Source organism: Talpa occidentalis, unplaced genomic scaffold (genome assembly GCF_014898055.3).
Source record: "Talpa occidentalis isolate TD23 unplaced genomic scaffold, MPIMG_talOcc4v2.1 talOcc4.7, whole genome shotgun sequence".
NCBI classification, from domain to species: Eukaryota; Metazoa; Chordata; class Mammalia; order Eulipotyphla; family Talpidae; genus Talpa; species Talpa occidentalis.
The window spans coordinates 49,499,412-49,512,018 of record NW_023605083.1 but is presented as its reverse complement, the minus strand read 5'-3'; the positions used below and the strand labels follow the sequence as shown (position 1 = coordinate 49,512,018).

Below are 12,607 nucleotides of genomic sequence, written 5' to 3'. Positions count from 1 at the left end.
CCAAGTTACAGAAGTAACGGAATTTGGCTGTTGTCATTATCATTATTACTAGTTGATTTACACCTACCACTGTGACTCTTGAGGATCAGTTACACAACATCTGCAGCAAGCACTTGGATCTCTTGCTTTCAGTTTCATGAACTTTTGCTCACTTTTTTGGGCTAAAGTTCTTCAGGCCAATTGTACCATAAGCCCAGGAAACAAAGCACTTCTGTAGAAGCAGGGCTGCACTATTTCCTCATATGTATACCTATCTCATGCCTATTTTATCCCTACTCCTTCCTGAGCAATGAGGGACTAAGTCAAATTGAAGGACTCTGTCTCAGCATTTCTCTGAACTTCTAGAATAATAGTAACTCCTGTGGATTAAGGCTGTGGTCCAGGCAGTCTGCTTGAGTGTTAGTTCACATCATGAACTATTATCATCCTTATCATGGTCTCCATGTTATGCTCTTGGCTAAACCTGGCCACCATCTGGTTTTATGTGGTTCATAAGCTAGGAATAGATTTCACTTTTTTGGGTAGTTTTACTGAGGTATATTTACCAAATTATATTATAAAATAGTCATGTATAACATGGTGATTACATGTATACATTGTGAAAGGATTCCCCCATTGACTTAACACATCCATCATCTCATTTATTTGTTTATTTTAATGGTAACTTTTTCCACTCTCAGTCAATTTCAAAAATGCAATACAGTGTTAGTGACTATAGTTGCGTGTTGAACATTAGATCCTCAGAATTTATTCATCTCATTACTGAACATTTGTACTGGATTATTTGCCACCCTTTGTCCCCATCCTTAGCAACCACTTTTCCACTCTGTTTGTGTGGTTTGATTTTCTTTTTTATATTTCATATTTAAGTGATACCAGGAAGAATTTGTCTTTCACTTCGCATAATGCCATCCAGGTTCATCCATTTCCTTCTGTTTTAAAAGACTGAGTAATATTCCATTACAAAATACATGCCACATCTCTGTCCACTCATCTACTGATAGACATTCAGGTTGTTTCCACACCTTGGGTATTAACTAATGCTGCAATGAATGTGAGCGTGCACATACGATATAGCTTCAGGAATAATGATTTTGTTTCCTCTGGGTATACAGTAGTCCCTCCTTATCTGTGGTTTTGTGTTCTGTGGTTTCTGTTATTCTTGGACAACTGCAGTCTGAAAGTATTTTGTTCAATAGGGTGTTTTGAGAAAGTGAGAGACTACATTCATAGCTTTACTACAGTATAATGTTATGATTATTCTATGTTATTATCAGTTATTGTTAATCTCTTACTGTCCCTAATTTATAAGTCAAGAGTTATCATAGGTATGTATGATTAGGAAAAAATATGGTATTTAAGGTACATCAGGCTTGGTTTCATGCATCTATTGGGAGTCTTGGAATATATCTCCTGTAGATGAGAGTAGATCACTGTATTGTATTTTTAAATGGTTGATTAAAAATGGCAAGGACAACATTTTGTGATATGCAAAGATTAAATGAAAATCAAATTTCAGTGTTTTATTGGAGCACAAACATGTTGTTTGTTCATATCCCATCTTTAATTGCTGTCATACTATAAGAACTGAGTGGATTTACTGAGTCAGAGACTTTGAGGCTGGCAAATTTGGAAATGTTTGCCCTTTGACCCCTTGCAGAGAATGTTGATTGATCCCCACTCTAAGTGGTTCATTCCGTTTCTACTCCAGTTTTGCAAATGAGGAAACAGAAGCTGAGAGTTTTAAGTTTGGCCATAGCAATTTGTCCTGACGATGAATTTGAGATGAGATGTGCTGCACATCAAAGTCCCTGTGAGAACTTCTCCTGGACAGCTCAGAGAAATTTTAGAATAAGTATTTGTGAGGCAGTTTTTCAGTCTTCTAGTGTCTCCTAAAAAGTTGATTTCCCTCAGTGCATGAGATATATGGCTGTCGTGTGTCTGTGTGTGTGTGTGTGTGTGTGTGTGTTTGAGTGTGTGATTAGAGTATACGAGAAAAGAACTATGACAGGAGGATGAATTAAATACAATTTAATTTCTACATTGGAAGCAGAGGCAATCCTGTGCCAGGAGCATCTTGGAGGTTGCTGCCTGTCATTTCAGTAGGAGAGTGATGGAAGGTTATCACTGCTGTCGAAGCTGATGATAGTAACACTTATCATTGAATGATAATGATCACTTCCAACAAGAAGAGAGCAGTCCTGAGAGCAGTTCTCTGTGCTGGCTCATTTAAACATATCCCAAGAGTTACAGCTCATTGAATGAGTGAGTAATGCTCTGCCCTTTTGGTGCTCAAGTGCCATGTTGCACATGTGCAGAACGAATCTGTGCCTCTGAGCTGTTTCTTCATCAAGCCCTGTGCAGAGGACTCAGCAGCATCACCATGCATGCTCTATGCACAATGAAGACGTGGGGCTGTGCTCCTCAGTCTACACTCTAAAGTCCCCCCAAGTCTCCTGCACCATCGGGACACTGCTCCTTTGGCTAGGGGTTAAAAGCTGTCATTTTTTTCTGAACCTCTTGGTGTGTACTTGGGATTCTTTGAAAGGCAAGACTTGCATTGTTGGGCTGTTAGAGGTCCTGTTGATAACACCAAATGCTTTGCACAATTTCTCCAGAGCCTGAAATTCTAATAAATTGATCACACTTCTTTTTTTAAAAAAAAAAAATAGTATCTCAGTGGAGGGAACGTGGTGAGACATATTCTAGGGGTAGCAGTTGCCCTAACACCTACTTGAGCCATAGGCTCTATGCTTCAACTGCTACTTAAAGGCGTTAGGGGGATTTTTTTTTTTTATAACTGTCAGCCAGAATGTATATGATAAAGATCATGCATTTATGTGTATATTCTTCTCAAGTGTTTACTTTTTCTTTCTATAGTTCTTTATGATGGAGACAGACTGATGCATTTTAAGAAAAACTGCTAAGTGATATTTATCTCTCAAAAAAAAAATCCTTTTTTTTTTAAACAAAGATTTGATGATGGTTGTTGGTTAAAAATAGAAATAGAAAGTTTTTTTTTTCATTTTCACTTGGGAGCCTGCTCAACTAATCGCTTTATATCCCCAACCCCTTTTCTGGGCGAGGTTCAAAGTGGAGATGAGAAGTCTGTCTCTGCTTTTAGATGGCTGTTTCTCTCCCCATGTTCTCAGTGTTAACAAACTACCAAAAATAATAATACCCTAGGATCTGATGAAGCAGAAAGAGGCCCCAGAGCTGCCCTGCCAAGATGCTTGGCCTCCACAGCCCTCAGCTGGCAGGTAACAGAGGACCCCACTGTTCTCAGTGCAATTACACATTCCTGGCATTTTTAAAGTAGATTTTTGTATTTTTTCCTTGTCAGTTACTCAGCAGTATTCTCATTTTTTAGCACTTCCATGGCTGAGTAAGTGTTTTTCAGCTGTTGAATTGAGCTCACATCAGTCTTTACCATCTTCTCCCTTTCATTTCCAGCTCACCTTTTCCTTCTCTTCTTTGGGTAGGAGTGTTTCTTCCAACAAAATAAAAGCTCACAATTAGGTAAAGTGTAGTACACATGTACCAGTAACCCCCTGGATCTGTCCAAACACCTTGAAGAGGTAGATGTGGCCTCTGGGCTGTTCCTGCTTCCAGAGCAAAAAACAAAGTTAGGTGTTAACTATACTTATCACGGTGATCATTTCACTATATATATTTATATAATGACTTAGATATAAACTCAATTTATATCATTAAACTAATATGGTTATATGTCAGTTACTCTTTAATTTAAAACAAAGAGTATACCTAGGTTGAGGGTTTGAGGGTATTCAAAACTATTTCACATGAGCAGCAATTAAAGAACTGGGGATACCTATATTTGGAAAATTCAAAAGGCCTCCAAGCACTGTCCTCAAATGACAGAAGGGCTTTCCACTTGGGAGAAGCATCAGACTACTCGGGAGCATCAGGGATGACGGAGTGGAAGAACTGCCTGCCTTGAGAGGTATTCAGACATGGCCCTGGAGGAGCTATCCCTGAGCCTCCCTGCCTGATCTTTAAGATGGACTCAGATACCTAAAGAAGCCTGCTTAGGGCCCAGTGAGCATGCGTGCTGACCAGGTTGAAGGGAAAATGAAAGCTGTAGTTGGGACTGTTTCTTCTGATCCTCCTTTTCCCAAGCTGCTGTCAGTCAATTTTTACTTTGCTGTTGCCCTTAAATTTGTCTAATGACTCAACAATTTCTACTTTTGGAGGTGTCTATTTTATAGAAATAAAAATGTTATGATATATGTATGTGTGTGTATCCATATATACACATGTTTAAATTGCAAAAAATGCAAAAATGTGGAAATAACCTGAATGATGATTAATATGAAGTAGTTGAATAAATTCTGGTGTATCCATCAGATGAAGTATTAAATAGTTATTATGAATAATGAGTTAGATCTATACCGAATGAACTAGACACCCATGGGAAGGATATCAGTTTTAGTTGGAAAAGTAAGAAAAACATATTTAGTATGATCTGATCTTGTGAAAATAAATTATAAAAGCATCTTTCAGGGCCTCCCCGTTGGCGCAGCAGTTGAGCGCTGGGTTGCGAAGCTGCCCGCAGCCTCTGCAGCGCCGGTTCGATCCCCGGCTGCTCCCCGGCCACCGGAGGAGGGTCCCACATGGCGCGCAGACCTTTCCTGCCGCCCGCTGCTCCCCTCAGCAGTGTACTTCAGAAGCTGCTCTGCTCCCCGCTCTGGCTCTGGTGAATTCTCTCACCCTCCCGCGCTTCTGACTCTACCCAGTGCTTGCTTAAATAAATAAATAAATTAATTAATTAATTTATTTTAAAAAAAGCATCTTTCACATTTGTAGTCATGTTGGCATATATTTGTATGAGGTTGGGAAAAAGGATGGAAAAATATAGATGGAGTTAATGACTGTGTTTGGAGAGTTTGGGGTTGGAGTGGGAACCCAAGGGACAGAAAGGGCAAGAAAAGAGACAAAGTGAAAGGAAGTGAAGGGGAATCTCTCTCTCTCTGTCTCTTTCTTTCTCTATCTTCCTATCATATCTGTCTTCATTGGTTGTATTTAACATGTATTCTGAGGGTTTTAATAAGAGAGAGAAAAGAAAGAGATATGACAAGAAGAAATTAATAAGGGAAGAAAAAATTAATTTTTTATGTTATTTCCAGTTTTTACTCTGTTGTTCTCATAAAACTGTCTCAACCTTTCTCTTAAGGATAACTATAGGTTTTATAATGAAAAATTAATTTTAGTCTGTTAAAGGAAGTGACTTAAACAAATTAAAAAGTCCTGAGAAATGGTAGAGATAAAATGTTTAATTCAAAACTACATTTCTATGCAAATGGCCAACAGGTATATGAAAAAATGTTCAACATCACTTGTAATCAGGGAAATGCAAATCAAAACTACCATGAGATACCATCTTACACCAGTGAGAATGGCACATATTAAAAAAACTAGCAACAACAAATATTGGCGAGGATGCTGAGCAAAAGGAACTCTCCTGAACTGCTGGTGGGAATGCAAACTGGTCCAACCACTATGGAAAACTGTGTGGAGATTCCTGAACCTGCTAAAGATGGAGCTTCCTTATGATCCAGAAATTCCACTCCTAGGTATTTACCCAAAGGACACAAACATTAATTCAAAAGGGCACCTGCACCCCTATGTTTATAGCAGCATTATTATTTACAATAGCTAAGCTATGGAAACAACCCAAATGCCCAAAAATAGATGACTGGATCAAGAAGATGTGGTATATATACACAATGGAATATTACTCAGCAATCAAAAAAGATACTCATGCAATTTGCAGCAACATGAATGGAGCTGGAAGGTATCATGCTCAGTGAAATAAGACAGAAAGAAAAAAGAAAAATACCAGATGGTCTCACTCATAGCAGGAATTTAGAAAAACAAAATAAAGGACCAGGAAAAAGACTAATTATAATAAAGTGAAAATAAAAATCAACAAGCAACTATAAACCAGAGACATACTACGTGGGGAGAGAAGGGAGGTGGATCAAAACAAGAGGGTGGGTGGGAATTGTATGGGAACTATAACCAAGATGAAAATGCATACATTGTGCAAAAATGAAAAATAATGTAAAAAAATATATAAAATTAAAAAAATAAAAATAAAAAAAACTACATTTCTAAGTATCATGAAAGAAGAATGATTTTAGAGTCATTTGTGATGTTTTTCAGTTTGTGTGTGGAGGTGTGCAACTGCTCCTAATGCTCTAGAAAAATATTTTCTTTCTTAAATCTAAGGAGCACCAATTCAGTTAAGAAATTCATTAGTTGTTGGTGAGGAAGTATGGAGTTGCATAGAAAGAGTTTTGGAGTGTGTGTGTGTGTGTGTAATCAGTTTTTTTATTTTAAAATATCCTTGTTTATATTTTTACAATCAGAAGTGGTCACCATAGTTTTCCCACTGCTGAAGTGCCCACAGTCCACCACCCTCCACCACACACTCCTCACGCCTGTTCTCTACTTTATCTCTACCTCCCACCTCCTGAGTGTCTCAGATCTATGGTCTGCTCAGAGATACTGGTGGTTGAGCTCTCTCTTGCAATTATTTTCAAGAATTGCTTTTATATTAAAATTTTTCTCATACATTCATATTTGATTGCTGGTAGTTCTTTCTACAGAAAGGATTTGTCCCAGACATTGTAGAGTTAACTGGTATTTTAATTCTGAATTAGTATGAATAGGATATAATTTCATATGCACAGTTGGATGTAGAGTCAGAGCTGATTCCAGAGGCAAAAAAGTGAGTGGGTATGTCAGAGCCATGGAGATAGTAATACTTGTTATCATAGGTTTTCATTTTAAGATGTTCATTTTGTATGCTATCTGAAATCTGAATGCATCTTTTTTACACTTGTGTGTATCTATGAGGTTACTATTGCAAGACAAATAGTGGTGTAATAATTGAAGATGTTAGAAATTCTGTAGAAACCCCTCAGCAGGCCATTGAGATCTGGCTATTTGATGTAACTAGAACATTTCAGAATCATGAACCTAAACCAGAATTTCAGTCTGCATAGTGCTAACTTGATTCAGACAGATCAAGAAGTTCTAAGTGCTGGTCTCATAGATAGATAATACTAAAAATAATACTGAAAAGAAACAAAGTAGCATCTTTGTATGGCTGACTCCATTTAAAATATCTCTTAATTCAAGGGCACCATTAATTTGGGGAAACTAGTCATGTGCCGTGACATTTTTCCACCTCAAGGACTAAAAAATATTGGACGCCAGAAACCTGAATGGTGTTTATGGGCAATTTATCTGTCACAAGGGAATGGGAAGAATTGGAAGAAAAAATGATATTTGGATGGGGAAAGGAAAGGCGAGCCGTGAGGTGGAAAAATGTTCTTACGAACTAGCTTGCTTGTATTTGCATTTGCTTTGGGCGTCCTGTTGAGCATTTTCTTTCAGTTTTGTCGTCACTGTTGTTTTGTTTCCTTGGGCATAATATCTGCTTCTTCCAGAAGATCACCCTCTCCTGCCCCCACCCCAGGCTAGGCTGAAGGGCTTCATGCCTGACTTTCCTGTGTGTGTTTGAGTCCATGGTCTTTTGCTGCTTTTCTCATGCCTTTTCTTTATGATGTTTCAGCTCATCCACCATACACCATGTGCTTTAGAGTGAAATTCTACCCACATGAACCCTTGAAGATTAAAGAAGAGCTCACAAGGTATTTTTCCTTTGTTTGTATGTTTAACATGCACCTTTCTCCAGCCAGGACCTCTGAGTGGTACAGGCTGGGAGAGCCTCCTGTCCAGAGCAAACGTCTCTATGAGCAGGCGTTCGTTCAGCAGTTTGGCTTGGAACACTTTTCTCGCACTTATTTGTCTCAGGATGTTTCAAACAGTTGTCATTGGGAGTGTAATTAAGTGCACAAAAAAGCAGTAGTTATGAGGAGGAGGTGCTCTCTGAAAACATCTGACAGCAGGGTGCTAAAAATAAAGAGAAGACGACTGTCTTTTGGATAGGGGCAAATTCAGTTAGCGCAGCCCCTGGAGCCTAGCTTCTGGATCTGTTTCTGGGAATGAAAAGATCAGTTGACAGAAGGGACTATGTGTCAACCCAAATTCTGCCTGCTAAATCACTGACGATGGGGCCGGCTCCTTTCAAGTTGTAGCCTCTTCTTATCACAACTCTCTGTCCTCAGGCCTCCTCCCTTTCATCTCCCTCTGCTGAGCCCACATTCAGTCCATCTTCGGGGCTTTTTGCTTGTATGAACAGTTTGGACTGATACTGAGCAGAGTCCCTGGGGGGCCAACTTGGTGGATGGAGGAGAGCTGTTACATTCTTAATTTTTGATAAACTCTAATTTGGCAACTGCAAATAATACCTTATATCATCATCTCTCAAAAATAATCTGCACAGGTCCAAAAGCAAGAGAAATTTAAATGCAGTTTGCAGGGGGACGTTTTGATTCTTGATATTTTGCTTTCTTGTTATTCAAGAGTCTCTCCAGTGAAGCTTGGTCATAGTGGCAATGAGGTGACCTTGGAAGGGAGAAGATGGTGCTGTTTTCTATTATTTTTGTGTAGCTGTTAGTGAGGTTTGTACTTGGAGTAGGAGTGGGAGGGTATGTGTGTGGAAAGTAGGAATAAGTAGGTAATGAACATTAAAAGTTGTGGCTGATTCTTTATAATTTGGCCTGCTTTAAAAAGTTGGGGTAAAATGCACATAAGTTAAATCTGCTATTACAAAGTGTGCAATTCGGTACATTCAAAATATTGGACACTATCACAGCTGTGTACTGCAGTACATTTTCTCATCATCCTAAAAAGAAACCCTGTAGCCATCAGCAGTTACTTCTTACTCTCCCTTCCCCCAGCCCTTGGCAACCACTAATCTATACTCTGTTCTGGACATGTCATATAAATGGATTCATACATTCTGTGGCTCGCCTGCTTTTGGGTAGAAAATTTTGTTCACTTATTTCATAAGTGCATCCTTAATTCCTAGTATCTGCATAGTTCAGGGGACAGAGGTTCTATTTGTTGTGAGAGAGAGAGAGAGGATCTAACTGTCCTGCACTCTAGGTGCTAATAGTTTAATTAAGATCTAATCAAATGCCAACACCAGGCATTATTTTTTCAGGTGACAAATAGCTCACCTTTGGCATTTATTTTCTCTATAGTATTGGCTAGAGGATAAAAAGTGAATATAAATTAAGGGTGGATCTTTTGTTCTTTTTTTTTTTTATTAAAAAGATTTATTTATTTATGCTGCAGTCAGAAGCGTGGGAGGGTGAGAGAATTCACCAGAGTCGGAGTGGGGAACAGAACAGGCAGACTGACGAAATACACTGCTGAGGGGAGCAGCAGGCGTGGCAGGAGAGGTCTGTCGTGCCATGTGGGACGGCCGGGGATCGAACTGGCGCTGCAAAGACTGCGGGCAGCTTCACAGCTCAGTGCTCAACCACTGCGCCACCAGGGGAGGCCGTATCTTTTGTTCTTAAGAAAAGTTCCATTTGAAAGTAAAAGAGTACAAAGTTTTAGTTAATAACTAGTTAAACCCCTCACCTCTAAATTAAGTTTGCTTGCATTTCCTTGAATTTGACTGAATAGTAAGGTGTGAATAGTAGAAATCTGTGAACACTTTTGTGTCAGCTAAGGAAATTAAAACAATGCCCTGTCCTTGCCCAGGGAGAAATGAACTTTTCTTAGTCAACAGAGTTCTTGGAATTCAAAACAAATCTGGAAATTTTAAAATGCCGCAGGTGCTTATGGTTTGAAACCTATCTCAAAAGTAGTTAGCTTTTCTTGTTTGATAAGTTATTATTTTATTGTAAGATCCCCTTACCATAAAATTTAAGCTTTTTTTAAAAAAAATATTTATTTATGCATACAAAAACTGGGGTATAGGCCAGAGGTGCAGGGGTGCGAGAGGATTCACCAGAGAGAGTGGGGAGCAGAACAGGCAGATCTACTGAAATACACTGTGAGGGGAGTAGTGGGCGAGACAGGGTAGGTCTGCTGCGCCATGTGGGTTGCTCCCTGGCCAGGTATCGAACTCATGCCACAGTGGCTGGTGATAGCTTAATAGTGCTGTGTCTTTAACCCCTGTGCCACTAGGGAGGCCCTAAGTGGTTTCAATAAATGAGAAATTTAGGCAACATTCATTATCATTCTTAGACGTAAAGAAGCATTCAGTAAAAGGCAGGCTTAAAAGAGCAAAACAACTAATGATACTTACAAGAAGGTATTTGCAATAATTTTTTATCCTTCTTACATTATATCTCTCCATTTCAGCAGTCATCTTATAATCCTTTATATTTCTGGGGTATTTGTAAATTGGATGTAATCACAGTATGTTTTTAATCTTCTTAGTAAGAAATTACCTTTGGAAGGAATATCATTAATGGTCACTGTATGTATGCTGAAGATCATGTGTTTTTGTTGCTTAATCCTTTCATGCAGGAGTGAAACTAAAAGAAGAAACATTATTATTTTGGAGGGTTAATGTATTAAAAATGACTAAATAGACTTGAAGTCATTTGTAAGGCTCAGTGGATTATGTTGAATTCATAGTAATCTCTGACTTTCTGTAGAGATGATGATATATTGCTCAAGGACCTGAACTCAGATGTTGTGAAAACTGACTTTCTTTTCTCAGGAAATGTTCATCAAACTCGATTTCTGAGTTATGAGATTGGAACCCAAACCTCTCAGTTATTAGTACACAGTTATTTGAAGCTACTTATCACTGCAAAACTCATCAAAAAAGTGTAAAGGAATGCTCATTGCTCAGTGAATACATGCAGCACACAGAAAAGAAGCTTTATGGCATTTGGTCTGGTAGTTAACAATCTTTAAAAAAGGAAAAAGTTGATCATTTCAGGTATTTGCCTAGCACAATGCGCAGCATCAAGCAGGTGTGATATGATTCACATTAACTTGGGGAACCCCAATATTCTGAGGGTGGCAGTACCTTAGCACGTTAATACCATTTCCAACCCTCCATTTCTTAACTGGTAAAATGGGGCTGTGCTCCTGGATCCTCATAGGCTGAGTAGAAGTCAGATTATTTGAGCACTACAGGTGGTAACTGGGGTGGATTAAAGGGTGGCCTCACTCACCCCAAGAACGTGGAAAGGAAAACAAAGATTGGTCTCAGAGACTTAAACAGTCGAAGGAGCCAGAATGAATTTGCACACATCTGCCAGGTTATTTTGATCAAAAACAAGACACCTCAGGCCTGACCCTTGATGCAAAGAATCCCCTTGGCTGAGGAGGAAATCTGAGGAGGACTTGGTCAGTGTGGAGGATGAAAGGACAATGACAAGATGAACTGAGACAGGGGTTGCAAATTGCTGCATGTCTCCCAGTCCCCATTCCTGCCCCAAGCTAAATTGGGTGCATAAGCATTTTTTGTTCAGAGCTAGTGTTTTTAAAGACATTTTGTTGCAGCATTTTAAATTCAAAGGATTTTACTTCTAAAATGAGTCCCCTTGAATTTCTGAAAGATTTGGGTTGTTTGGTCTGCTCCTCTTCTTAGCAACACTTGACTGATTTGCTCTCCATTCAGCTCCCAACCCCCTTCTGCCAGCCCTCTGTATCCATTAGCAGGTATGCCTGGCCCTGTAGCATCTAGTTTGCCCTCCCTGGAGGAAGGCGGGCACTAAGCAGATGACAGTTCTGGTTGTGAATGCATTGGCTTTCTGGCCTCGTTCCTATGCTCTTTGAGATGAATTACTGTGTCTGTCTGTCCCCAGGCTGGCCTCACTATACTGGTTAATCCATTTCCTGGCTCTCCAGTTCACACGGTGTGGATAGCATGTGCCGTGGTGTGGTGGTAGTGATGGTGGTTGTGATTGTTACTGTGTGGGCCCTGCCCTTTCCTTGGTCCTCCTCATGTCATTTTGAAAAGACCTAGTCACCCACTTTTGGAAGCAGACAGGATATGTGCAGCACCAGCCCCTTCAAATTTCCGAGTCCAGAGGGTGCCTCTTAGTGTCCTCAGCTTGTCTCAAGGGGCTTGGCATGTCTCAGCCATCCCTCAGACCCGGGGAGGGGGCAGGCTGTGGTGACCCCAGTGGATGAAGCATGAACAGTCCCCCCCCTACTTCAAGGCTACAGTCAAAACTCATGGAGACACTTTCTCTTTTTGTACTGCAGGTACCTTTTGTACCTGCAAATTAAAAGAGATATTTTCCACGGTCGACTGCTCTGCTCCTTTTCAGATGCTGCCTACCTGGGTGCCTGTATTGTGCAAGGTAAGTGTGGCCATGGCTCCTGCCCCGTTGCACTGGAGTGTGTAGCTTGCACTGTTCAGAGCCCCCTCCATCGTCCCTGCTCCCATCCTGCCCAAGATCATGGTTTGAAACTAGATAAGACTGGGTACTTGGCCCCAGAGTCCCCACTCGCCTTCCATCCCAAGCCAGCGGGTTCCTGGTGGCAGGTGCATCTATGATGGTCTGAAGAGCTTTGTCTTCAAAGCTCTCCCTGTGGTGGAGCTCAGGATCTCTCAAAGTCCTGGAACTTGTGGTTACAAGACGCTCTAAGGGTGTGCCTTGTTCTCTGGTCTGAGCTGCCAGGTGTGGGCCTAATGGGTATGTTGAGGGGGAGGGGAACAACATCCAGGTGTCCATTTGCTATGAAGCAT

General features: G+C 40.2%; 1 protein-coding gene across 4 annotated transcripts in view; it reads left to right on the top strand.

Moving 5' to 3' along the window:
* FRMD3 (FERM domain containing 3) overlaps window positions 1–12,607 on the top strand; it is a 243,574-nt gene that overhangs the window by 152,986 nt on the left and 77,981 nt on the right. For all 4 annotated transcript variants that reach the window (XM_054689656.1, XM_054689655.1, XM_037494879.2 and 1 more), the window contains 2 exons: window positions 7,604–7,682; window positions 12,121–12,218. In XM_054689656.1, the coding sequence (XP_054545631.1) occupies window positions 7,604–7,682; window positions 12,121–12,218 (177 nt within the window). The remainder of the gene's footprint in view (window positions 1–7,603; window positions 7,683–12,120; window positions 12,219–12,607) is intronic.